Source organism: Nelusetta ayraudi, unplaced genomic scaffold, assembly GCF_046127955.1.
Source record: "Nelusetta ayraudi isolate G7.1 ecotype Tasmania unplaced genomic scaffold, CSIRO-AGI_Nayr_v1 ptg000031l, whole genome shotgun sequence".
NCBI lineage: Eukaryota > Metazoa > Chordata > Actinopteri > Tetraodontiformes > Monacanthidae > Nelusetta > Nelusetta ayraudi.
Window position 1 is genome coordinate 5,437,263 of NW_027466081.1, and position 24,676 is coordinate 5,461,938.

Consider the following 24,676-nt stretch of genomic DNA (forward strand, 5'->3'; position numbering starts at 1 on the left):
AAAGCCTGAATCGTTTATGTTTACTCAAAAAAAAAAACACATCACATTATTTCCAATGCAAAGTGGAAGCCGCTCTGCCAACGTCTATCCAATCCCAAGTCGTCAAAATCACCCAAAGTGATTTAGCGGGAGCAGCGGGAGCCTTATACAGTTGGAGCACGCCAAGGAAATTGGGTTAGCCAGCGTGGGGTCAGGACTAAATTTATTGGGGGTGCAAAAAAAAAAAAAGGATAATAAAAAATCGTTTAGATCCTCTGGAAGAGGGGGGGATCCAGATCCAGCGTGGAGGGTGTTGGGTAACTCCTGACGGAAGCTCCTGATATCCTGGCCAGAGCTGTGGGGCGGAGTGATGGCGGGAGGTGCCCCGTGTGTGTGTGTGTGTGTGTGTGTGTGTGTGTTTGTGAGGTCATTAACAGGGCGAGGTCATGGCCTTTTGGGAGCAGATTATAGTAATGAGCTGGATAATGGAGCTGGTGTGCGTGTGTGTGTGTGTGTATTGATCTGTGCCTGTCCACGGGGATTTATAATGCGGTCTCTAAATCTGCCTAGTGATGAGCTGTACAGTGTGTGTGTGTGTGTGTGTGTGTGTGTGTGTGTGTGTTTGTCTGCCTGCCTGCATGTGTGTGTGTGTTTGTAGTTTAAATTCAACACCACGTGACCCGCAGACGCAGCCGTTCATCAAGTGCCTGCGATGCTAATGCCGCTAATATTCTGCTAATATAATGCAGCATTAAAAGCGCTTCCTCCTGCCAATGTTTTGACACCATTCATGTGGCGGCAGTCAAGGGTAACAGCTCCTGTGGCTCCCACATTGTGGCCGTTAACCCGAGATTAACACGAAAGGAACGTTGGATCTTTGATCTTGATTTTACAGCGATTGCACCGACAGGATTTTTGGATATAAATTGGACTCCCACGTTCTTTAATGTTAGAGTTAGGGATGCACCTTTCTCACGGAAGGAGTAGAGTACAAGTACTCGCATTTTACCCATACCGATACTACTTAGTACTTAATAGGGCAATACACATTGACTTTGATTTTTTGGGGGGGGTTTTCCACAGATGTTCCTCAGAAAGATGTTCTAGAACAAATTTCTCTGCAGTACAAACTTGAATTCAACAAAATAATAACACATACACATATAATATAGACATATATAATAGATATAATACTGGTATTGGTGTCATGGTATCAGCACAGATTTTACAAGTACGACTAGAGTACCGATACCTGATATGGTATCAGTATTGGTGCATTCCTAGTGAGAGTCTTTTGCCGAAACAGGCTCCCAATTGCATGATTTCCCACCTATGTTAAACTCCAGCGTGGTCCCCAAAACCTCCATTGGCATTGAGGTGGTTAGTAAATGCATCAAATTTTCATTTTGAGTGACTCCTCCCTGTAAGTTATCATTGGACAAAGCAAATGTTTAGGTGAAACATGTTAAAATTTGTTATAGATTTTATGTTATATGTGTACATGTTGTCGTTTTTTTTTGTACAGTACTGCAGTATCCACGCTGTAAGGCCATCATATGCTGTGTGTGTCTATGTGTGTCCGTGTGTGTGCGTGTGTGGGCACATCGGCAGGGTTCAGCAGCCGTCCCAGGTACGTGAAGGTGTTCATCAACCCCAGCAGCCACAAGAAGGAGGCCGTCCACATCTACAGGGATCACGTGGCGCCGCTCTTCAAGATGGCGGACGTGCGCACCGACATCACCGGTCGGTTCCTCCGTCCGTTTTCTCCTCTTTTTTATTGTTGTGTTTGATTTTTGTTGCTTCTGGCCTATAGACAAATAGAAGGAGAACAGAACGTTGTTCTCGCAAAGATGTGCCTCACGTGTTGAGAAGAGGATGGAAAATCTGTGTGTGTGTGTGTGTGTGTGTGTGTGTGTGTGTGTGTGTGTGTGTGTGTGTCTAGAGAGAGAGAGAGTAGGTCCAAAGGTCACAGTTAATGGCAGTCCCCGGTCGCTAGGTAACCTGATACAGGGGGCGGAGCTTCGTACATCTGTCCTGACAACCTGCTCCTCTCCTCTCCTCTCCTCTTTTCTCGCACCCCTCTCCTCCGCCTCATCACTTCATCTCCTCCTCCTCTCCTGCGACTCCCCTTCTCTCGTATTGCTCTCCCTTCTCCTCCCCTCCCGTGCCCTCCTCTCTCCTCTTTTTCCCTCTCCTCCCTCTCTCACTCTCCTCTTTTAGCAGATGGTATGATATCCGTTGCCCCACTTTTTCCCTTTTTTTTTTGGCATCCATCAGACACACGTGTGTGCATGTGACCACACACACACACACACACACACACACACACACACACACACACACACACACACACACACATGCATGCACGCACGCATGAACAGTCCGTCCGTCTCAATGTCTCTCCATCTGTTCCTCCCTCCCTTTCTTCCTCTGGCTGTCCCTCTCCCTCCAGTGACGGAGAAGAAGGGTCACGCTCTCTCCGTGATGAAGGAATGCAAGCTGGATGAATATGATGGGTCAGTCGTTTATCACCGGCAACCTTTTCTCCCAGTGGTGCAAACTGTGACTATCTGCAAACTGTGAATAATGAGTCCAAACTGCAACTCCCCATATGATGTAATAATAATAATGATAATAATAATAATAATAACAATAATAATAATAATAATAATAATAATAATAATAATAATAATAATAATAAAACTTAAAATTATATATTGTGATGCTCGATTGAAGGGTTCCAGTACAAATAATCAAATGAAAATTCCAAGTGTTGAGAGAAACAGACTAATGTTCAAAATTTGGCTGTATTGAATAGTGAAATTAAATTAATTAAATGAAAACTAAACTATTGGTGTACTTGAAATTTAGCTGGATGAGTGTGACCATCACTATAGATTGATAGATAGATAGATAGACAGATAGATAGATAGATAGATAGATAGATAGATAGATAGATAGATAGATAGATAGGCCTAGATTTGTGTTTAGGTCAAAGTGCACGTGTAACTGTTAAACTGTGACATAATTTTCCATAACAGACTTAACTGAACTAGATAATTAAGTAGCAGTTTACTGTCAGAGACTGACACGAAAACACACTGACCCAGACTGATTATGTGCGCTCACACACACACACACACACACACACACACACACACACACGCAGGTAAGTCCAAACAAACTACTTCTGTAATGTAAATAAAAATGATAAAAAAAAAACAATAAAATGAATACATACATACAAGAACGATTTGTTCTTTTTTTCTATACCAGTTTGTATATTGGTCTGCGTCTGTGTGTATGCGTGCGTGCGTGCGTGCGTGCGTGCGTGCGTGCGTGTGTGTGTGTGTGTGTGTGTGTGTGTGTGTGTGTGTGTGTGTACGTGCGCATGTGTGTGTGTGTAAGCAGCTTTTGTGCTCAACCCTCATAAAGCTTAATGTGCTTAGAGAAGATTAGCTTTGTTGCTAAGCTAGCTGTGTGTGTGTGTGTGTGTGTGTGCGTGAGTGAGTGTGCCAGTCAGACTACTCGGGTGAGGGTTTAGTTGAAACCTACATTTGCCAATTACGCTGACTGTCACCGTGGCGACCGGAGCTTCAGGTAATCCCATCACCACCCCCCCACACCCCACCTCTTGGGGGGTGGGGGTGTGGGGCAGGGGCGGAGCCTGTTTAAGTCACAATTACAGTGAACCTGAAGTCTGACGATGAACCTTCTCGCCTTTTCCTGGAGCTTCACTACATGTGAATCCACCTGTTGACACGTCTTGATTTTTATTTATTTTCTTTAAAATCATAAGTCACTCAACCTAAAATCTAAAATATCAAGAAAGAAGGCTTCAGTGGATATTCTGGGCTAAAATTAGAGTACTCAAGTAGTCGAGTAGAGTACTCAACCCAGGTATCAATACCGATACCGGTACTCGGTACCGATATCTGGTACTGGTATCGGTATCAAGTATTGGTACCGATACCTGATACTGGTATCGGTATCGGTATCGGTGTATCCCTAGTTAGAGTCCTTGACCCCAACAGGCTCCTAATTGGATGGATTGTCCCCTCTATGTTAAATCCAGCATTCTGACGGGTTACTTCGCTCCTATCAAAACAGGAAGTCATCGTCGTTGGTCCTTGCAGTAGTGCCACTCTACATGCACGGTGAAATGTGTGTGAAACTCACCACACCGGTTCTCCTCCTCCTGCAGGGTGGTGTGCGTGGGCGGGGACGGCTCGGTGGCCGAGCTGTGCCACGCCATGGTGCTCAGAGCTCAGCTGGACGCCGACTCTCCGGTGAGGCCGGTGAAGCCGGTGCTGCCGCTGGGAATCGTACCGGCCGGTGAGAGGAGTTGCGGAGACGCCACTGAGTCGGTGGACGTCGTCGGAAACGTGTCAAAGTGTTTCGGTGTGTTTCCCGTGTCTTCAGGTTCCACGGACGTGGTGTCCTGCTCGGTTCACGGGGTCAGAGATCCAGTCACTGCAGCCCTGCACATCATCCTGGGTAACTGTCACTGTGTTCACAACAACTCACTCAAGTAGGGACAAAATTCAAGACCTCAAACCTAAAATGAAACTGGTTTCCATTTCCCATTTGGTTTTCCATGTAACTGGACCCAAGAGTTTATATGTTGACTAAGAGGTGGGAAGTAACACAGTACAAATACTTTGTTACCGTACTTCAGTAGATTTTTTTTCAGGTATCTGTGCTTTATTTGAGTATTACACAGTAGGTACACATTCAGTTCAAAGTGATCCACTTATTATATTATGGATGCTGTTGCTTGAAGTGGAGGATTTGAACTCGAACGTATTCAGAAGTGATAAAAATAGATATGAATAAAATAAAACTGGTTACTGTGATAAAAAGTGTAATCATCCAAAAGTCGTTAATTGGTCATAAATATAGCTAATTATAATGTGGTTAACCAGCAGTTGAAAAAAGTTGAAGAAAAACATATAGTTTTCAGAGTAGCAAAGCTCAAATACTCTAAAATACGTCACAATTTTTTTATTTTTTTCCCAAAATGATCATCAAATGTATTCATTCATTCATAATTCATTAATGGTAAAAAAAAAAAAAAAAAAAAGAAAAAAGGAAAAAAAAGAAGTCACATTTGCTTTTTTCCGGTGACAGTTCCTACACTTTCTTACTTTTACCTCAGTAAAGGAGTTGAATCAGTACTTTTACTTTTACCATGGTACTTTTACTTAAGTACAGAACGTGAAAACTTTTGCCACCTCTCCTGGTACCGCCCACTTGTTGTTTTTCGCACGAGGCCAATCGGGCGCTCGCGTCGGCGTCGCGCCGGGCCGTGATTGGTCGGGCCAGCGAGCGGCGGCTCGGGGGAGGGGGTGTGTGTCAGATGTGCGAGAGTGAGAGCGGGGAAGGCACTCCTGAGGGAGGCCAGGGACAGATGTCCCACCACAGGATCGGTTTCAGCTTAAATCATTGACTCGCCCCCCTCTCCCCTCGGCTCAGCCCTCGCCTCCCCCGCCCCTCTCCTTCCCCTCACCTGCTCTCGCACCCTCCCAGGTGGAGCCGGCAGCCAATCAGCCGGCAGCGAGGCGGGACGCTGCGCGTTTGAATGATAGGTTGCTGCGACACGGTGTTTCATTAACACTAATTAACGCCGTGTGCGCCCTGCGTGTGTGCGTCTGTGTGTGTGTGTGTATGCGCACGTGTGTGTGTGTGTGTGTGTATGACAGATGGTTATATTATGAGGAACAAATAAGGCAGAACAATAGCAGACAGGTAGGAAGCTGTTTCCCACAGTCACTGGTGGTGACGACTGCAGAACCAGGGCAAGATCAGTGTTTCTCAACTGGTGGGTCGCGACCCAAAAGTGGGTCGTGGAGATGTTTTGATAGAGAAAGTGCACATGATTCAATTCATTCATATGATAATTGTGACTGAATGAAGGCCTCAAGGGCAGCATTAGCGGCGACACATCACTGCTACGGGTGGAGCAGCTTTGCATCGCAAAGTTTAACTAAACACTTCATGGGTTGGAAGTTAGAAACATGTTGTCCACCAACAAAAGCCTCAATTTCATTTTCTTCATTCGTCTTCTCATCTGAAAGTGATCATCTAGTTCTGATAGAACCTCAGCTGCCGCAGCGATGCCGCTAATCTCTTTAGCATCGACCGGCCCAGCAAGTCGCTTCCTGAATTATTTTTTTTGCTTCGTCTTCTTCTGGGGCAGCTAACAGCAGTCACTTCCTGTTTTTTTCGGATTGGCTCTCTCCTGGAGGTCGGCACTGGCGATCCAGCCACAATGAGTGGGTGAATTTAAATCGGGGGATTTTGCAGTTTTGTGTTGGAAAGTCACACGTCTCTTGACTGAACGTAAAAAGTGGCTAGTCTGGCTTTTCCTGAGGTTTCACCTCCACCTCCGGGAGCAGGGCTGGGCAAATACAGCTATGATATCACTTACTATTAATCTAATTTCTTCAAGCTCAGCGGGCCAGATTAAAAAGCTTGACTGGCCATTTATGGCCACCGGGCCGTAGTTTGCCCACGCCTTTCAAAAAGTTATACAGGCAATATTGTACCTGTCAATGCATGTTATAAATCTGGCTAAAAAAAACCTCCCTCCCTAATACTACCCCTAATAGTTTACTGGCAGCAATGTTTTTCATTCATTCATTCATTTTCCATACCCACTTATTCCCGAGCTCAGGGTCTGCTGTCTTAGGGCGAAGGCAGGGTGACACCCTGGACAAGTCACCAGTTCATCACAGGGCCACATAGAGACAAACAACCATTCACACTCACATGCACACCTACGGACAATTGTTCAATTGACCTCAAATGCATGTTTTTGGAGTGTGGGAGGAAGCCGGAGAACCTGGAGAGAACCCACGTAGACACAGAGAGAAATGCAAACTCCACACAGAGTTTGCATTTTTTGCAATTCCCCAGGCCCGGAATTGAACCCGCGACCTTCTTGCTGTGAGGTGGCAGCGCTAACCACTGCGCCACCGCCACTGCGTCGCTGCAAAGGTTTTTCACTTCCTCCAAATCATAAACTCAGTGGAGGGGACTCCGTTTATCGCTGCACCTGGTTGGCTTTTCCATTTCCTCCACCTCTTCCATGGCACCGGTGATGCTGGAAGGGTATGTGAGCATCAGCGCAATGGAGGGAGCTGGCAGCCGGACATCCGGCAGGATATTAAAAAAAAAAAAAAAAAAAAAGCTCAACTTAGACTCATGATGGAGATATACTTAAAAAAAATAATAACCTCAGAATTCTCTGCATACAAAAATTGCGGCGGTTTTGCGGAGGCACTTCAGGTTTGATCTCGCGCGCGGCGCGCTGACGGAGGATTGGTCTCAGGATTAGAAACGGTGGCGGCGTGGTGGCGACGGTCTCTCCAACCTGTGCGCGCGGGCTCACGTGCACGCGCGCAAACACACACACACCATATGGTGAGGAAATCAGATTCTAGTCTGCGGAGCGACAGACAGGCAGTTGAGGGAGACAGACAGGTGGGGAGGAGAGAGCAGTTCAGTAGGTTACAGCAGGTATTTGGCCAGATGGCAGACTGTGTGCGTGTGTGTGTGTGTGCTTGCGCTTGTGCGCGTGTGTGTGTGTGTGTGTGTGTGTGTGTGTGTGTGTGTGTGTGTGGCATCTTATTCCCGCTACTGGCGGATTCAGGTTGACTGTCTTCGTATTCTTGTTTTGTTCTGGGCTTTGTGCTGCGTTCAAAGACCTCGGGAAAATAATGGCGTCAGATCTATATGTAGCCTGGCAGTGGCGCCTGGCGCGTTTTTGAGATCCCCGCGCATCAATATGAAAATCTGAAAAGAAATTTAAAAAAAAAAAAAAAAGCTGTTGGAAACAGTGGGGGTGGAACTGGACCAGCAGAGCAGGGATGGAGCCAAACTGGCTCAGACTGGTCAGACTGGAGTTTAAAGAGTTTGTTTCTATTTTTAAAACGCACACACACACACACACACACACACACACACACACACACACTCATTCCTGACCTCGTTCTAGTCTGGGACGGCTGCTTCTTATCAATATTCATCACCTTCTTACCACATGACCATGTGGCCTTCTCATGAGCCCTGTGTCTGGGTCTAACAGACGCACAAATTTCTCGGAGCGTATTTTCTCATCAACATTTTCTCTCCCCCCACCCACACCCCACCCCCTCCCAGGTCACCTGCAGGAGGTGGACATGTGCAGCTTTTCGTCCCTGGGTCAGCTGGTGCGTTTCGGCTTCTCCGCCATGTTTGGCTTCGGCGGCCGGAGTCTGGCCCGGGCGGAGAAGAGGAGGTGGATGCCGTCGGCGCGGCGGCGGGAGTACGCGCTGGTGAAGACGCTAGCGAGGCTCAGGTAGAGAGAGGCCTGACTGGTGCGCGCGGATAGAAATGACCTCAGTGGTTCTTTACCATGTGACTGTGTCTGTAGCATGTCATTATGATTCATTATTCAAAAAAGCCCGGTTATGTTGTTCCAGAAAAAAAAAAAAAAAAAAAAGCATATTTAGCCCTCTGTTTGCAGCCTCCAGCTAAAATGCTAACCTTTAGCTTTCTGCTAAAACTGCCGCTTTTTGCAAACCAATGCAATGCAAACCAGGATCATCTTGCCATCGCATGCAAAACCAACCAGCAGGGCGGCTAACTGGGCGATTCAGTCTCTCCCTGATCTGTTCTTCCCTTCTGTCTGCTGCAGACCTGAACACTGTCAGCTGTCCTTTGTACCAGCGAAAGAGACGAATGGGATTTTATTCGAGCAACGGTGAGACACAGTTTCACACATGCTGGAACTGAACACAAACCTTCAATCAATATCAATATCAGTGTTCCGTGTTTGACTCTGCTCTCTGGATCTCCTCTCTCCCAGCGACCAGGACCAGGACTCAGGTGAGGCCGGAAAATGTCTTTTAAAATATCTTTTAAATTGTTTATGACTTATTTTATCTCATTATATATCGATTTAACCTGGGTTTGTCCATCCAGAGAGGGAGGAGTCCTGGACAAGCAACCAGGGCCTGTACCTGAGCATCAGCATCATGTCCATCCCCTGCCTGAGTCCACACACGCCTCAAGGACTCGCTCCCAACACCAGGTGCCAACCACACACCTGGGAAATGTAGTCTGCCTCAGTCTTGCCAGCATGTCAAGTGTGACCCCACAGTGCGCCGCTCGACTCCGCCTTAAGGTCCCCCGTTCAACGCTTCCTGTTTGCCACAGCTTGGCGAACGGCAGCGCGGCGCTGACGGCGGTCAGCAACACCTCCAGGGCGGAGTTCGTCAAACACCTGAAGCGGTACAGCGGCTCCAGCGGCCAGGTGAGCACCGTCAGTAGGTCAGCCAGTCAGTCAGTCAGCCAGTCAGCCAGTCAGTCAGTCAGCCATGACACATCTGACACTTATATATGATGTGTGGGTCAGAGATGTTTTTGAAAAGTTAATAGTTGGGCCCCCCCCTAAACCCATGAGACCCCCTGAAGGCCCCAAAACAGAATTTAAAGGGGTCTCTCTCTCTCTTTATATACATATATATATAAATGTGTGTGTGTGTGTGTGTGTGCTTGCACCCATGAAATATTTGAAGGTCCTTATAGGCCTCCTGCATTTTAAGGAGGATTTTAGATTGCTGTTGAGTAACGATCAGGAGGATGGGGACCCCCCCAAGCCTCCTAGAATATTGACGGGTAGTTGGCACCCTGGTTGAGCCGCCTTAATTAGAAATCAAATTGAAATCCAATATCGATGATTGAAATTGGATCGCTTTAGCTTCAGCACTGACCTTCCTCTTCCTATAAGAGTGCAAAGAATGAAAACGAGTTGATGCGAGGAAGGACTGACCTGGTTCCGTTTGGCCTGGCCTGGCCTGGCCTGGCCTGGCCTGGCCTGGCCTGGCCTGGCCTGGCCTGGCCTCGCTTGGCTCGACTCGCCATGGCCTGGTCTCGCCTGGCCTCTGAGACTGCACACTAACCCACTTTCTAAATATACAGCGAGGCGCGGCGCGCTCAGGTTGTTTACTTGGCTGGCCTACATCCTCTGAGCCTCTTTTCCTGACGGAGACACGGCGGCTCAACGTCAAACACGCCAAGTCACAGTCGAGAAAGAGAGAAAGAGAGGGAGAGAGAGAGAGAGAAAGAGAGAAAGAGGGAGAGCGCGCCCCGCTGGAGCTCCTGCTTCAAGTCAGGGCCAGCAAAGAGCTGCTGGCTGGTGTCCATCCACTCATGAGTTGTACCAAAGTTCAGATTTTTTTTGTATACTCAGAATCAGGAAGTATCAGTAAAATTGACTTTGACAATGAAGAACTTTGTTGACGGTAAACCGACTGCACTCATGTAGCGCTTTCCAGCACCGTCATGGTACCCCAAAGCACTTTACAATGGCCTCTCATTCAATGCAAGGTTCTGTCAGGCCCATTGGGAGCAACATAGGGTTCAATGCCTTGACACTTCAATGTGTGGACAGTTGGATCTGGGATTCAAACCGCCGACTGTTTACTCATTGGACAACTTGCTCCACCAGCTGAGCCACAGCCGCCCCTGAATAAATGTATTTGAATAAATACTTCTCCAAACATCTTTTTTTTTTTTTTTTTTTTCTTAAAGATACATTATCCACATTATAATGCCCTGTTATTTAGAAGCCATTCAAATTTTGAGGTTTTGAAAATTATTTGGCTTTCAAAAAATGATTGTACTTAAATAGATGCACTTGGAATCGTAAAAGAAACCAAGAATCAGAAATAAAGATCAGGACGCCAAAACAAACCAGGAAAAACCTCAGGTCAGTCTTTCAGTCCGTCTTCTGGCCTTTGCTGCCCTCTGTTGGCGGCTAAATGAACTGCAGCCCAGACAACACTGGCCCATGAACGGAAGAAACGGAGTCACGCCTTGAGATCGACGTAAAGAAACTCTTCAAATGAACTGTGCGCGCCCGCACGCACGCGCACTCCTCTCTCAGTTGGCTTCTGTCTCTCCCCTACAGTTCAGCTTCTCCTTCGTGGAAACGCACGCCGTGTCGGCGGTGAAGATCCGGCCCCAGTCGCTGGTGGGCTGGTCGGAGGAGGAGAGCGACGAAGAAGGAGACTCCAAGACGTCGCCCATCATCCAGGCGGAGGGCGTCACCTTCCCCTGGAACATCGACGGGGAGCTGGTGGAGATGGCCAGCGAGGTGCTCGTCAGGTTAGTGGAGAAGCATCACGTCCGAGTTTGGTCATTGTAGCAAAAACAACAAATAATCAAATGAATATATTCCTCACTGCTGATTAGAAGTGGCTTCACGTCTCCTGGTTGGAGGTTCTCCTCCTTCAATCACACGATGATCAGTCTCACTCAGAAAAACAGTGTTATGGTATCATCAGGCTACTGTTGCAGTCAGTCCGCACCAACCGAGACCAAGACATCATCAAGACTCGAGAGTATTGAGACCAAGACAAGACCAAGACTGCGTATATCAAAGAAAATAACAAGACAGAAAAAGTTTGCCTCTAAATCTAACAGCAACAGCAAACATCTCTCTCTCTCTCTCTCTCTCTCTCTCTCTCTCTCTCTCTCTCTCTCTCTTTTTTTTATTTTTTTTAGCAAGGTTTCTTTAAACAAATTTCTTTCACATTATTCTGCTTTGCCAGTTATTTTGAAGCATTTTCAAAAAAAAGAACTTTGCTTCAGAAAATGAAAAATTAAATGAACCAGGAATAAGGAGGATGTGTCACTCTGGGTGTCACAAACGGAGCGTAAAACGGCAGCAGCTGGATTCTTTTCTGTTGCTATCTTGTCATTGCAGTGTTGGCTAAGTCATAAACCCCAAGTCTGTCCGGTCTGAGACCGAAACAAGACCAAGTAATAAAAATGCCTCTGAGTCCGAGACCCTTACAAAGTGGTCTTGAGACCAAGACCAATCTCGAGTACTACACCACCACCTCAAGTCGAGTTGATGATGGCAGATGATGCCATGGTTACATCATGTGCAGGCCTGCGGTTCAAACCTGAGGATCTAGATATATCTGTCTAAATGCCTAGATGTTGATGATGATGATGATGATGATGATGATGATGATGATGATGATAGAAAAGTTTCACTCTTTTGGTGTCGGTGGTCTTTTGCCGTTTGTGTTTTGCTGCTAAAGACGTTTGACGGTTGTGCTGCATTCAGGGTCCACCCACGGCTCATCACTCTGTACGGGGAGGAGGTGCACGAGGCCGAGTCCACCATCTCCTGCAGCTGCATCTGAGTCCGGCAGAGGGGCCGCGAGAGCGACGTGCTCCCTGTGTGTGTGTGTGTGTGTGTGTGTGTGTGCGTGTGTGTGTGTGCGCGCGCGCGCGCCTCAGATTCAGGCTGCACCTGCTGTTTGCTCCCCCACTGCTCGGCTGATAGCTACATTATCAGTGAGCGTCCACGCAATAAGCTACCTGAGCACCATGAACTGCTGAGCAAAGACGACGGCTGTTTACACTTAGTTCCAATTTCCATCCTCTCCGAGTTGACGCGGCTTCGTTTGAGTTGCCTGCCTTTTTTTTTAATCGCAATGATTTTTATTCCGCAAATGTTGACGTCAATGTTTTTTTAAGTAGCGACGTCGAGCCAGGGTGCTTTTGATAGACAAGCTTTTTGTATTTAGAAACTCCTTTAAGCTCCTTTTTTGTGCCTGAAGAAGAAGAAATTGTACATTTTTTAAATGTGTAACCTCAAACGAACAAAACAAAAACAAGGTTCAAGTCGTGTTTAAATATAGAATCCTTTTTTTTTTTTAATAGGAATGTGCTGATAAAAAGCAGTGAGACTCTCCAGTGCAGAACAAACTTCACATAAAAGGACAACATTTATTAAAACAACTCAAATGTCTGTGTGTATGCGTGTACGTGACTCGTATGAAAAAATACCATATATATATAAGCAGCTGTTTTTCAGCTTCAGACCGAAGACCGCTTAAAAACACCGCTTTGAAACATTTCAGATCATGTTGAAACATTTTTCTTTCTTAAAACATAAAAAAATAATCCTATTTTCAAGTAGTCATTCAACCCTGTGGCTCTTCACGCCGCTGCTGGCCGATGCATCCTTCTGGTGCACGTTCTGACTGACTGGTCTCACCCTGCACCTCCAGGCATCTCGCAGCACCTTCATATAAATTAAACCTTTTGCTATTAACTTAGAACATAAACAGGAGGAACCTTTTCAAACGGCAGGCAGCATTTTAAACTCTTCTGTGACGTTTTATAAATATATCTTTCGATGTCTTTCCTCTGTTTTTTTTGCGCTTTGGAGAATATTGGAAAAAAGAAAGTACATTGGCTTTCTTGTTTAGTTTAGTTTTTTCCTTGTTTGTTTGTTTTTATAATCCTGCCTTTACTGAAGCCATTCTCATACAGAGGAGTTGACCAAACAACCAAGCAAAGACAATGCATAGAACCATACATAGGTGTGAATTAGTTGATTAGATAAGGCACCCTGCCTTATACTGCCTTATGTATGTATGTATGTATGTATATATATACATATAATTCAAATATTTGTTTAAGACCATCATTCATCATTGCTCTCTGAGAACAACTTTTTAAATATGTATTTTTTCATTTTAAGCTACTTTTGAGCATCTTCCTGATCCACCAAACTCCTACTGACATCATCACTCTTGCAAAAAAAAAAATAATCAAAAATCAAAAACTGAACAAGTCAAAAATGTAATAATCAACTCAACTAGCCAATCCAGAGACCAGGAGCCGAGCAGCTGACTCTGAACTTCACAGTTTAAAATGCCGGTGGAGCCTTTTAAGACAAATAAGACCCAGCTCAGAGTTCCAGGGCCAAGGGAGGAGAAGCACCACGCGGGGCAAACGCATGAAGATTGTTCCCAGCAGCAGCAGCAGCAGCAGCAGCAGCAGCCTGCTTCCTGTTCCAGTGAACCACAGTGGGAAGTGGATGAACTCATTCTCCGCCTGACGGATGGCAAACCGCTGATTCAGCAGGTAAACGCAGCACGGAGACAGAGAAGACGAGGCGTCAGCCAATCAGAGGCCAGGTTGTTTTGTCCCCCTGAGATCAAACGTTTCTGCCTCCGTTGTTTCTTCCACTTGAAGGAGTCTCGATTGAATGTGATTGGTCCTGTTACAGGTGTGCATCCCTTTTTTCCCCGTTTTTTCTTTCTTTCTTTTTTTTTTTTAAATAAAGCACCAATCCGTTCCACTCTCCGATTAGTTTTTTCAAGTCTCGCAGTCGGAGGCGCGGCGAGGTGCACGGGACCTCTGTTCTGTCCGTCCATCCGTCCGCTCGGCTCCTTGAATTGTGCACAGGAGCGAAGCGCGGCCCGGAGGTCGGAGGTCACGGCGGCGGCTAGGAAGTGCTCTCCCTGGCGTCGTTCCTGGGGACGTAGTCCCAGCTGTCCCTCTTGAACTCCTCCTCCGTCTTCGCCTTCAAGTCCCTCTTGAAGAAGCCGGCCTGGGGAGACACAAAACACCTGCTGAGCTCTGTCCAACTACAGCGTGGTCGTAAAATATATATACCGTAATATATTGGGAGGATATTTGTTCAGTCACGGTTCACTGATTATACTGACACCTCGTACCATTTCCTACAGTTCACACGTAAGAGGTTAATTCACGACCCCAAAGTTGATCTCTAATATTACACAGCAATAAACCACCACTGTGTACTCAGTACACACAGCATATTGCGCAATATTTTACCTTACTGTGTTGATTTATCTTATCTAAGCCGCAACGCTGTAGTAAAACGCTGCCGTTTTCAATATCCCGTGTCGTAATAACCCGTGGAATAAGTCAAACATTGATTTTTCCACAAAGGAAAAGACGGCAAATTTCCCAGCAGAGCAACGTCAGTCCGGATTAAAAAAATAAAATCTTTTCAAAGCTGAAGAACATGCGAATGCCGTGCACGTTTACCTTCCACAGGCACCAGATGAGAGCGGCCAGGATCATCAGACCCAGGAGCAAGCTGACCACGATGATGGAGACCTTGACCAGTGTGGAGGGCTTCTGGGTGAAGAGGGCTTCCACCAGCACCTGGAACACAGAGCAGCATTCACCGCCACATTAGGAACAGGTCGTCGTCACCAGGCGGTGCGGCCGGCGGTGGAGTGAGGTGCGTGTTTTCGACCTGGGCGACGGGCTGCCCCTGGATGAGGACGGTGTGAGGATCCTCCTCTCTGGGGTTCAGCATGGCCACCGTGCTCTCCAGCTTCATGACGCCGTGGCGACCCTGAGGCAGAGACCAGGTCTGTGAAGCAGCTCGTGGCTCAGGACGTTCAAGGTGGACACTACAGACTCTGACCAATCAAAGAATCCCCCCCACCCCCTCTTTTACACTACTTATCACTACCTCAGGTGCAGTATTTGTGTAACCACACCAAGCCAAACCCTTTTCTAGCTCTTAATTAATTGGCTTTTTCCCTTTTACTTTTGTAATATATGTAATGTAATTAAGCATCATGTGTTTACTAGTGAAGCTTTATGCACTGTCTGCACCTTTACCGTACAGGCACTTTGTGTGGGTTGTTTTTTTTTAGACTAACAGTATCTTTACACTGACTCGGGGAAACACACAAGAATTCCAATTTACCTGTTTTAACCTGTTTTTAACTCTCTAATCTAATCTAATCTAAACTGATCTTTGATTGGAGATCTGAAAAACATGAGTGAAAAACGTGTGTGTGTGCCATTCCTTTCTTCTAAAAAGATTTTAATATATATATGTATATTTATATATATATTTATAGAGAAAAAAAGTTGGGCAGCTATTTTGCAGGACACGAATTTCAATTTAATAATTTCCATAATTTGTTTATGACAGAAAGCGCTTTTATTTCTGTGAATAAATTTGGGTTGCAACTTCATTCTAAAAAAAACTGTGGGGTCCTGAGACTCCACCAGTTGAGAACCGCTGGGTTACAGCATTGTTTGGAAGAATTCACTGAAGTTTTAGACCAAGTGAAGACCGTTAGAAGGATAGAGTTAGGTTTTCCTTGAGGTGAGGATAAGGCTTAAGTTTAAGCATCCACTTGCGAACTTGCGAACAGACTGGGAAATACACATTCATTTGTATTTTTTGCATGCAACATTTCATTTCCTGTTTCCTTTATGTTTCAGTGAGTGCTCTCACAAATGTAGCTCTGTGCGCGTGTGTGGTGAGTGTTTGTATCTTACGGGAGCCTGCAGCAGCACTGCAGGGTTCAGCCTGGCCTCCAGCTGGATGACAACCTCCCTCCCCACATCCAGGTCGCCGATGTTGCACACCAGGCGTTCGCACAGGCCGTCCTCGATTCCACAGAACTGCGCACAAAGCAGTCAGACGTAAGAGGAAGCTCGTCGACGTGCCGTAGGTTGGAAGTTCTCCCCAGGTCAAGCGCTCATCCGTGTGTGTGTGTGTGTGTGTGTGTGTGTGTGTGTGTGTGTGTGTGTGTGTGTGTGTGTGTGCACGTGCCATTCTGCGGGGGGAGGTGGACGAGAAGAAGAAGACGAGCTGCTGGATGAAGGACGCCTGAGGGACCTCGCAGTCCTCGATGACGCCGATGGTGGAGCCGTTGATGGAGCAGACGCCTTGGGACGACTGCACACATGAAGAAGAACGGGTGAACGGCTCATCCTGCTAATTACTGTCTGACAAATCAATTGGTTCCAGCACCTGCATTACCAGCAGCTGAGACACCCCCAGACTTAATGTACCTGCCAGTCGACCAGCTGCAGCAGCCTGTGTCTGTGAGGCGACAGGATCTTGGGGAGAGCGATTTCCACCACCGTGTTTAACGACCTGCTGGGACCCGAGTTTAAAACCTGCAGACATAAACAAGGAGGAAATGCATCGGGATATATTTGATTAGAACAGATTTTACCAAACGATTTCCAAAAGCTTTTTTTTTTTTTTTTCCCCCATCATTTTGACAACTGGGCTGATGGTGGAAATAGGAAAATAAAATACACAATCACTGCGAGAACTGGCCCGCCGGTATTATACATCACAGGTACAGCTAGGACTACAAATCCCAGAATGCTCTGCTGGTATTTGGGCGCGTCAATCAGCAGGACGTTCATTGAAGGATTATTATGACTTAATTGGTTTATTGTTGTATTTTCAAATGTATTCTTCGCCCATGGAAAAAGGTTATTGCTGAAATTTAAATCAGAGGACTGCAAATGAAAAAAGATCCACAAGATTTTTTATTTACATTGTATTTATTTTGAAGAGTTTTTTTTTTATTTGAAATTTGATTTTGCATGCGTGCGATATGAAGTTATTTATTGAACAGTAATAAGCTTTACTCGTTCCATATTCAGTGTTGAAGCAAAACTTGTTTGGGTCCATATAAAAAGGATCACTGTTCTACCTGGAGGAAGATTTCCTTTTTTTTTTTAATAATTATAAATGTTGGCCTGAGACTTTGTCCAGTTTTAAATGTCGGCCCCACTGCGTGTTTGACTTTGACACCCCTGCACCAACACAAACACCAGCCTTTATTCAGATTGTCTGTTTATGGGGTTTAATTGCAAGGTTCCGGCACTGAGTGCAAATTTTTAGAATGATGACTGCTTTTTTGCTTTTTTTGGGGGACTTAATTTCTATATTTTTTAGACATATTACAGTTTTCTGACTGCCACAGCGCCAGACTCTCACCTTGTACGTGTAGTTAAACCTCTCAGTGTAGCACTCAACTGGAGTCAGGTCCTCTTCCCCGAACACAAACAGCGTGGGAGAGACAAAACTGCGGGGGCGGCGAGACAGACGGTGAGCGACCGCTTTCGCACACACACACACACACACAAAAAAAAAAGTAGTTTAAAAGGCAACTTGAGTTTCACATGCAGCCGCCTCACCCGTGGACGTTGACGTTGACCCCGTGCTTGAGGGAGAACGGGAGGCTGACGGAGTTGTCGTGGACGGACTCCTCGCTTTCGTAGTTGTCGCTGCGGCAAAACAACAAAAAGGAGGTTTAGTGAGCACAGCGGGCGACAGATGGCTTTTTTTCAACCTTGCACACAAACATCTTATTGACACAAATGTATTGTCTGGTCCAGGAGTCACCAACACAACACAGGTAGGCCACCAGGGCCCACGTGACTTTAATTTTAACCACCCTTGTTGAGTCATAGTTGATAGTTATTGTATATTATATATCGTAAGGTGTCGTTAATGTTAATATCTAACTGAGAAAATGTGTTATTTCAGACTGGTTGCCCTTCAAATGACTCAGTACCCACGACGTCGCTCTCAGGTTCAAAGAGGTTGGCGACTCCTGGTCTCGTCTTTCAATATCAGATCAACGGAAGTTGCCCAAACCCGCAGTTCATTAGAACAATAACAACGAGCAGCTGTGTATCACTTTAGCTGAAACGGTAATGAGTTAGTGAGCTGTTCTGAGAACTGGGGTGGCTTCCTACCTGCTGGTGTTCATGTGAATGATGATGTCACCGGCCGTGCTGTTGTGGTTAACGTCTAACAGGAAACTGATGTTCATCTGGCGGGAAAAAAAACAAAAAAACAGGAGGTGTTAGTGGCACGCTGGCATCCTGCTGGTGCTTTGTTTACCTTCAATATGGGCAATGCAATGACCCCCATCTTCTTTTTAGCTGGATTTCATGCATGTTTAAAAAAAAAAATCCATTAGAGGGGAAGCTTCTTTCACAGGATTCATTCCCAGAAATGGCTGAGATGAAAGGAAATTTGGCTGCTGACTCCACGACAAGCTTAAAGTACCTACAGGTCTGGTGCCGATGTTTGACCTCTAGACAATGATGTCATCTTAGTGGAGCATAGACTATGATGCGGCCTTATTCTCTTCCTGAGAAGCATCTGCATTACACGCAAACCTGGTTTCTTGCTTTACTCTGCCTACACCGAGGACCAACACATTGATAAAAAAGTAGTGATGTATAGAGCGCACCAACACCGGAACCATCTCCCCCCCCCCCCACATCCAGCAGCAACAATTAAAATGTCAAGTTTGAAAAAAAATGACTGAAGCAAGGTGGAGTTAGAAAGGAAATTGTGATCGCTCTCAGAGAAACCTTGTATTTTTTTGTATTTATATATGAATACATGCTTCCACTGGTTCTAAAACACTATCAGACACACTAGCTGCGTTTCCATTACAGTTTTTCGCAAAGTAAAAGCGATATTTTTTTAAATTTGGACAAAGTAGAATTCCAATAAGCAACCTTTTAGCGATATTTGAGAGGCTTTTAGAAGTTTAGGTCCTTCTATTACAAGTTTTTATTGCGATATTTAGTTTTCGCACAATTCTGTGTGGCTGTGTTCAATGGCTGAGACTTACCTGGCCGTGTGCCGGGAGAAGCAGGCTGGAGACGCTGCAGTCGACGCCCGCGGTGGTGCCGTTGGCTTCCTGCGTGACGTCACAGCTGACGACGCCGTCTTCCTGCAAACACAGGCGGCGTCAAACTTTTGGTTTTTTTTTCCTCACGCTGCCCGACGAAGGCGACGTGCAACTCACGTTCTGCAGCACTTTGATGTAGTGAATGTCGGCAGGGAAACGCAGCGTCAGCCGTGGCAGGAAGGCGTCGTCGCCGGCGTTCAGGAGCCGTGTTTTCAGCAGGATGTTCTGTCCGGACCCGAGGGCAAAGTACGACTCTTGGCTGGGAAACGTGGGAGGAGAATGAGAAAGAAAATCAGACTTGTAAAACAGCAAGTAATTGTTCGATTCATGGATTTACAATTCTGATAAAAAAAAAAAGACTTTGGAAGTGGCCTCCGTGCGCTAAGCCCTGAAAGCTGAACACTCCCCAAGCTGTATATTATTTCTAGGCTGGCTTTTCCTTTCACAGCCCAACACGAGTCATCCCTGCTCTGATTAGTGTGAGGCCTCAGTGTATTAGCGGGCTAATAAAATACAGCTGCTAATCCGAGCCCAAATGAAAGGTGTCCTTGTCTTAAGGCTAATTTCTAGTCGTCCACTGTGATTCACAAGAGCGCCTTTGTGCGTCCGTGTGTGTGTGCGCGCCTGTGTGTTTTCTTACCGGGGGAGCACCAGCTCAGCTGACAGCTGCATGTCGGTGGAACAGCGCGGCAGAGAACAGGAGCGGGCGAACCAAGTCTGACAAAAGAGAGGAGGGAGAGGGGGGGGGGGCGAGGTGAGGCAAAGAATACATGACGTCCTGGTGACTAACTTCCTCCTCGTCAAACTTCCTGCTGCGCTGTTGTTGTTGGTTAATGTGTTTCAGCTGTAAACACATCTGGATGGGCAGGAAGTCATTATCTGTGTGTGTGTGTGTGTGTGTGTGTGCACACGCGCGTGCACGCTGTGGATCTAATTGTTAGCCGTTTCACAGGCAGCAGATTAAGTCTAAGGCCGGACATCCTTTATAAATAAATTCAAGATTATCGACCAATCAAGCTCACATACAGAACTAACCGACCATTTTTTTTTAAGACGGTCGTTGGATTACAGGTCCAGTGTGCAAAATTTGGCTTGACTTATGATTTTTATATTGGTAAAAGCCCATAAATACATTGATAAAAGTGTACACTCGCAGCGCAATGAAAGTCATTTGCTTTTCTTAGCCTCAGAATGATTCTCACATATATAAGAATATACATAGAGCAAATGTCTTGCACCTAGTTAGCTGCCTTCTTGCACCAACTGTTTTTTTTTTAAGGAAGCCCGCCTGACAGTTGGCCTAAATATGACACGCGATGTCAGACGGGCTTCCTTAAAAATTTTACACACTGGACCTTCAAGTCATAAAAAAACAGCAATGAAGAGTTTTTCCTCTATGTGCTAAAGGTCAGGCTCTGCTGCTATTCACACTTCATTATATCCCTTCTTAAAAACTGAAAAACAGTGAAAATCACACAGCCACAAACCACACACATTGGTAACACTGAGAGTTCATAGTTACATAAGTATTTTGTTTGGCAATGAGGGTCTCACTTCTAGTTAGCTGTCATCTTGCACAACCATTTTTTTAAGGACACCACGTGGGCCTCCTTAAAACTTTTACACACCGGACTTTTAAACCGTGACACTTATCTAAAATGTGTAAGCTGTCGCCCAGGACCCACTGCTGATGAAACTAATGGCAAACTGACCAGGACATAAATTTGACTCGGAGATCCATCAACATAATGTGAACAACTTTGCTAAATGCTAAATGCTAAATGCTAAAGACCATCGTGATGAAAAACCTATTTCAAAATAGGACATTTCAGCGTCGCTGGTGTCGTTTTATTGGCTATTCAATAATTTTTCATGGCAGTATTTGTGACAGTTAGTTAAAATTTTGATTTTTTTTTTGCCCAAATTGCACTAATCCGCTGTGAGTACCTGGCTGCTGATGGTGTTCTGGTGTCCGGCGCTCTGCTGCAGGATGGGTTTGAGCGGAGGGAAGGTTTTCGAAGAGCCCCGTGCGTGGCTCGTCTCTCGGTGGACGTACGAAACCTCGAACTGCACCGCCGTGAAGATGTCTCTGACGTCCTTCTGCGTTTGGACGCAAGCACAAACGACAGAAACGTGATGCTACTCCCCAAAGTGGAAGCACCGGTGGTGTTTGGTGGAAGGCGAGACGGTGCGTCACCTTCTGGTACGCCACGTGCGTCGTGCAGGTGAGCTGGCCCGGCCTCGCTCTCACGCGCCCCCTGGTGCTGTCGGAGGAGCCGTTGCCGTGGAAGTAGAAGCGGTGAGAAAAGGACGGTTTGTGGAGGAGGTCGGCGGTCAGATTGTACTGAAGATCTGGGAAGGAGGAACCAGAGGAACCTCTGACATGATCTTTGATGGACAAATCAGAGCCTGTTGCCACCGAGAGCCGATGGTGCCGTACCTATGACCCCTTTGAAGTGTCTGGAGGTGACGTTGAAACAGACGGTGACGTTGATGCAAACGGTCGGAGTCTTGTGCTCGTTGCACAGCGCTACCTGCTGGTCGATCTGATCGGGCAGAGTCAGGGACGCCTCCACTTGAACCACAGGGCGGGTCCTGAAAGTACATTTGGACAGAGGTGGGAAGTAACCAAGTCCAAATATTGTGTTACTGTACATTTGTTATGTATCACTACTTGACTTGACTATTTTCTGGCAACTTTTTACTTTTACTCAATAGATTTGTACTGGAATATATGTACTTTCTACTCTTTACACTGGAAAAACACACTTGTTACTTTAAAAAGAGTTTAAAAGTGTTATTACTGTTGTTGCTTGAAATAGAGCCATTTGAACTAAAATAAAAGTGAATAATATTTCAGAGGGGGACAAATGTGTTGTTTCATTAATGACAAAAAATTTTACTAAAGTACATTTCAGAAACTATTTTACTTAAGCAAAGGAGTTGAATCAGTACTTTTACTTTTACCAAAGTATTTTTTTTTTTTTTTTTACATAACTTTTACCTGAGTACAGAATGCAAATACTTTTCCCAACTCTGCATTTGGATTTGGATATAAAATGACATTTTATTACCAGCCATCATGAATAAATAACTTTTTTTTTTTTTTATCAGGTTTTGGGCCCTTTTGCAGAATTTTTTTATGTATTTTGCAGAAGCTTTAAGACAGCCGGCAGCAATCACTTTGCACACTGGAAGACCTCCGCTCGTGTTTTACCTGAGCACGACGGCCGAGTCCGAGAGGAACGCACCCACGGCCACGTCTGCGGGGGAGAGAGGGAGTCAGGCCTGGTTTAGATCACATCTAATGAAGGTGGATACGAGTCCTAAACCTCCGTGTTTATTTGCGGTGGCCGCGGCGGCAGCTCCAGTTACCCCGGTAGCCGTTGAGATCAACGTCGATGCCGGAGCTCAGCGACTGGCCAAACATTTTCAGGTCGCGGCCCAGCGTGGATCCGGTGATCCTCTGCAAACACGCGGCCCAGGGTGAACGTCAGAGGGGGAACATTTCTCTGCAGGCTGCTGCTGACTTTAAAAAAAACGCCACTGGGTCGTACCTGAGACGGAGTGGGTGAGATTCCGTCCCGTCTGCCGTTGTAAATGTAGACGGCTCCCTTCAGCTCGTCCTCCTGCGGGGCACCGATGGCCACATCTGCGAACGAAAAACACGTTTTTTCACAGATTTGCTTATTTTGCAATCCCCGTTCAGCTTTTTCCAATTTGGCATTTCTCTGTTCCTTTTTTTGATTCTGCAGACAGCACACAGGGGCTACACAAGTCTCGCTTTGGCTGTTTGTTTTTGTCCCAGTTCATCAGCATAGAATAATCTCTTCAAGATGATAATCTTTAGTTTTCTTTGGTGTGTGTGTGTGTGTGTGTGTGTGTGTGTGTGTGGCTTGGCTGCTGTATGGCTAAAAGCTTTGACGCGTGACCTGATCCAGGATTGTGACATCAACCTGAGAAAGTAACAGCATTTCATCACATAACATCACAGCTTTTAATATTTAACCTCTGCGCTTTGAAGATGCGCAGCTCTTTTTCTTTTTGAACAAGGAGGGAGCAACTAGAACACCCACACACGCACACACACACACATACTATAAATCGCTGACGCAGATTAGAAGGAAGGCTCGGTTACACTTTGTCATTACAGATGTAATGAACTTAATAACACACTGTGCCCCTCCCCCCCTCCCCCTCCATCCATCCTAACACACACACACACACATACACGCAGACGCACGGAAACAAGCGTTTAGAGGCCCGTGTGTGTGTGCCTGGAGGGGAGGCGTTGTGTTCGAAGTGTGCGATGTTTCTCTGTTATCACTAAGTGGCAGTTAGTGCTGGTGTAACTGGTGGTGGTGGTGGTGGTAGCAGCGGTGTCGCGGGTGTGTGTGTGTGTATGTGTGTGTGTGTGTGTGTGTGTTAAAGTCGAGCCCCTGTGGTAGGAAACCTCGACGCACGAGCAGCGTGTTTGAGTTCGGGTACGACGGGCCGCTCGGCGCTCCGCAAGCAGTGTCAAGCGGCATTGTGGGTAAATCCGTGCGTCACTGGAAAATAAAAAAAAAGTGAAAGCGCCATCCTGACGGCTCTTTAATCAGTGGTGCTGGGAGGCACTGAAACCAGAGAGTAAACAGCTGCCCAGTGGAGACAGCTCATTTGCGACGACGGCAGGTCCCGCTGTTAAGCAACTAGTGTGACTGACTTATCAAAACCTACAGGGACAACATGTGGGGACGGTAGAGAGCAGCCAAGTCAGGAGTCTAGCATTTCATGTTTTGAGAGCTTTTTGTACTCAGTAAGTAAATGTCATGGTGGTGGTTTTAGGAATTTTAGTAGACGTAGTGTCAGTAGTAAGAGTTTTATTTTGTAAAACTGGTGGTCATAATGGCAGATGAACTTGTAAATCCAAAGTCAATAAAACTAAGGTTTTTTTTTTTTTTACCCCATGAATTCCTCAAGCCCAATCAGCAGGCTAGAAAATACTTTTCAACCCGCTGATTTGTGATGCGGTGTAGTTTGGCATTTGCACACTTCCTAAAAGCTGTGTAATAAGAATCTAAAAGAACTGTTCTGCATTGCAATTGCAATGAAGGCTTCTGTACTGATTGCGTTGTGAAAGAAAGGTGGCAGTAGGCTGTAAAATTGAGGCGTGTGCTCTTACCGGGGTAGCCGTCGTCGTCAAGGTCACCCAGGTCGGCGATGATCTGTCCAAACCGGGCAGCATAGGCATCACTGCCCTTCAGCTGAAACTCCGCCTCCAACAGATTTGCCTGGCAAAGGGTCCGTTCATAAGAACATTTATCAGACAGACAGACAAACGGCTTTCTTCATTATTCACTTTAAAGGTCCAAGTGTGTAAAATTTGGCTTTATTTATGACTT

At 46.0% G+C, this 24,676-nt stretch overlaps 2 protein-coding genes across 3 annotated transcripts in view; one reads left to right on the plus strand and one right to left on the minus strand.

The window, feature by feature from the left end:
* cerkl (CERK like autophagy regulator) overlaps positions 1 to 12,935 on the plus strand; it is a 24,948-nt gene extending 12,013 nt beyond the window's left edge. Inside the window, exons 4-14 of the mRNA XM_076031054.1 lie at positions 1,591 to 1,722; positions 2,432 to 2,495; positions 4,184 to 4,314; positions 4,402 to 4,476; positions 8,143 to 8,320; positions 8,660 to 8,725; positions 8,831 to 8,850; positions 8,947 to 9,055; positions 9,181 to 9,277; positions 10,937 to 11,133; positions 12,104 to 12,935. Coding sequence (XP_075887169.1) covers positions 1,591 to 1,722; positions 2,432 to 2,495; positions 4,184 to 4,314; positions 4,402 to 4,476; positions 8,143 to 8,320; positions 8,660 to 8,725; positions 8,831 to 8,850; positions 8,947 to 9,055; positions 9,181 to 9,277; positions 10,937 to 11,133; positions 12,104 to 12,182 — 1,148 coding nt within the window. The 3' untranslated portion in view covers positions 12,183 to 12,935. The remainder of the gene's footprint in view (positions 1 to 1,590; positions 1,723 to 2,431; positions 2,496 to 4,183; positions 4,315 to 4,401; positions 4,477 to 8,142; positions 8,321 to 8,659; positions 8,726 to 8,830; positions 8,851 to 8,946; positions 9,056 to 9,180; positions 9,278 to 10,936; positions 11,134 to 12,103) is intronic.
* Positions 12,668 to 24,676, minus strand: part of itga4 (integrin alpha 4) — a 19,780-nt gene continuing 7,771 nt past the window's right edge. Inside the window, exons 11-29 of one of the 2 annotated variants that reach the window (XM_076031053.1) lie at positions 24,457 to 24,565; positions 22,850 to 22,944; positions 22,668 to 22,758; positions 22,510 to 22,555; positions 21,733 to 21,887; positions 21,490 to 21,644; positions 21,240 to 21,392; positions 19,933 to 20,009; positions 19,410 to 19,551; positions 19,233 to 19,334; positions 18,340 to 18,416; positions 17,776 to 17,865; positions 17,576 to 17,663; positions 16,630 to 16,737; positions 16,388 to 16,513; positions 16,111 to 16,236; positions 15,065 to 15,166; positions 14,851 to 14,970; positions 14,134 to 14,386 (exon numbers count right to left, since the gene is read on the minus strand). In XM_076031053.1, the coding sequence (XP_075887168.1) occupies positions 14,282 to 14,386; positions 14,851 to 14,970; positions 15,065 to 15,166; positions 16,111 to 16,236; positions 16,388 to 16,513; positions 16,630 to 16,737; positions 17,576 to 17,663; positions 17,776 to 17,865; positions 18,340 to 18,416; positions 19,233 to 19,334; positions 19,410 to 19,551; positions 19,933 to 20,009; positions 21,240 to 21,392; positions 21,490 to 21,644; positions 21,733 to 21,887; positions 22,510 to 22,555; positions 22,668 to 22,758; positions 22,850 to 22,944; positions 24,457 to 24,565 (2,067 nt within the window). In that variant the 3' untranslated portion in view covers positions 14,134 to 14,281. Of the gene's footprint in view, positions 14,387 to 14,850; positions 14,971 to 15,064; positions 15,167 to 16,110; positions 16,514 to 16,629; positions 16,738 to 17,575; positions 17,664 to 17,775; positions 17,866 to 18,339; positions 18,417 to 19,232; positions 19,335 to 19,409; positions 19,552 to 19,932; positions 20,010 to 21,239; positions 21,393 to 21,489; positions 21,645 to 21,732; positions 21,888 to 22,509; positions 22,556 to 22,667; positions 22,759 to 22,849; positions 22,945 to 24,456; positions 24,566 to 24,676 lie in introns of both variants that reach the window. The other variant, XM_076031052.1, reaches the window with a different exon arrangement.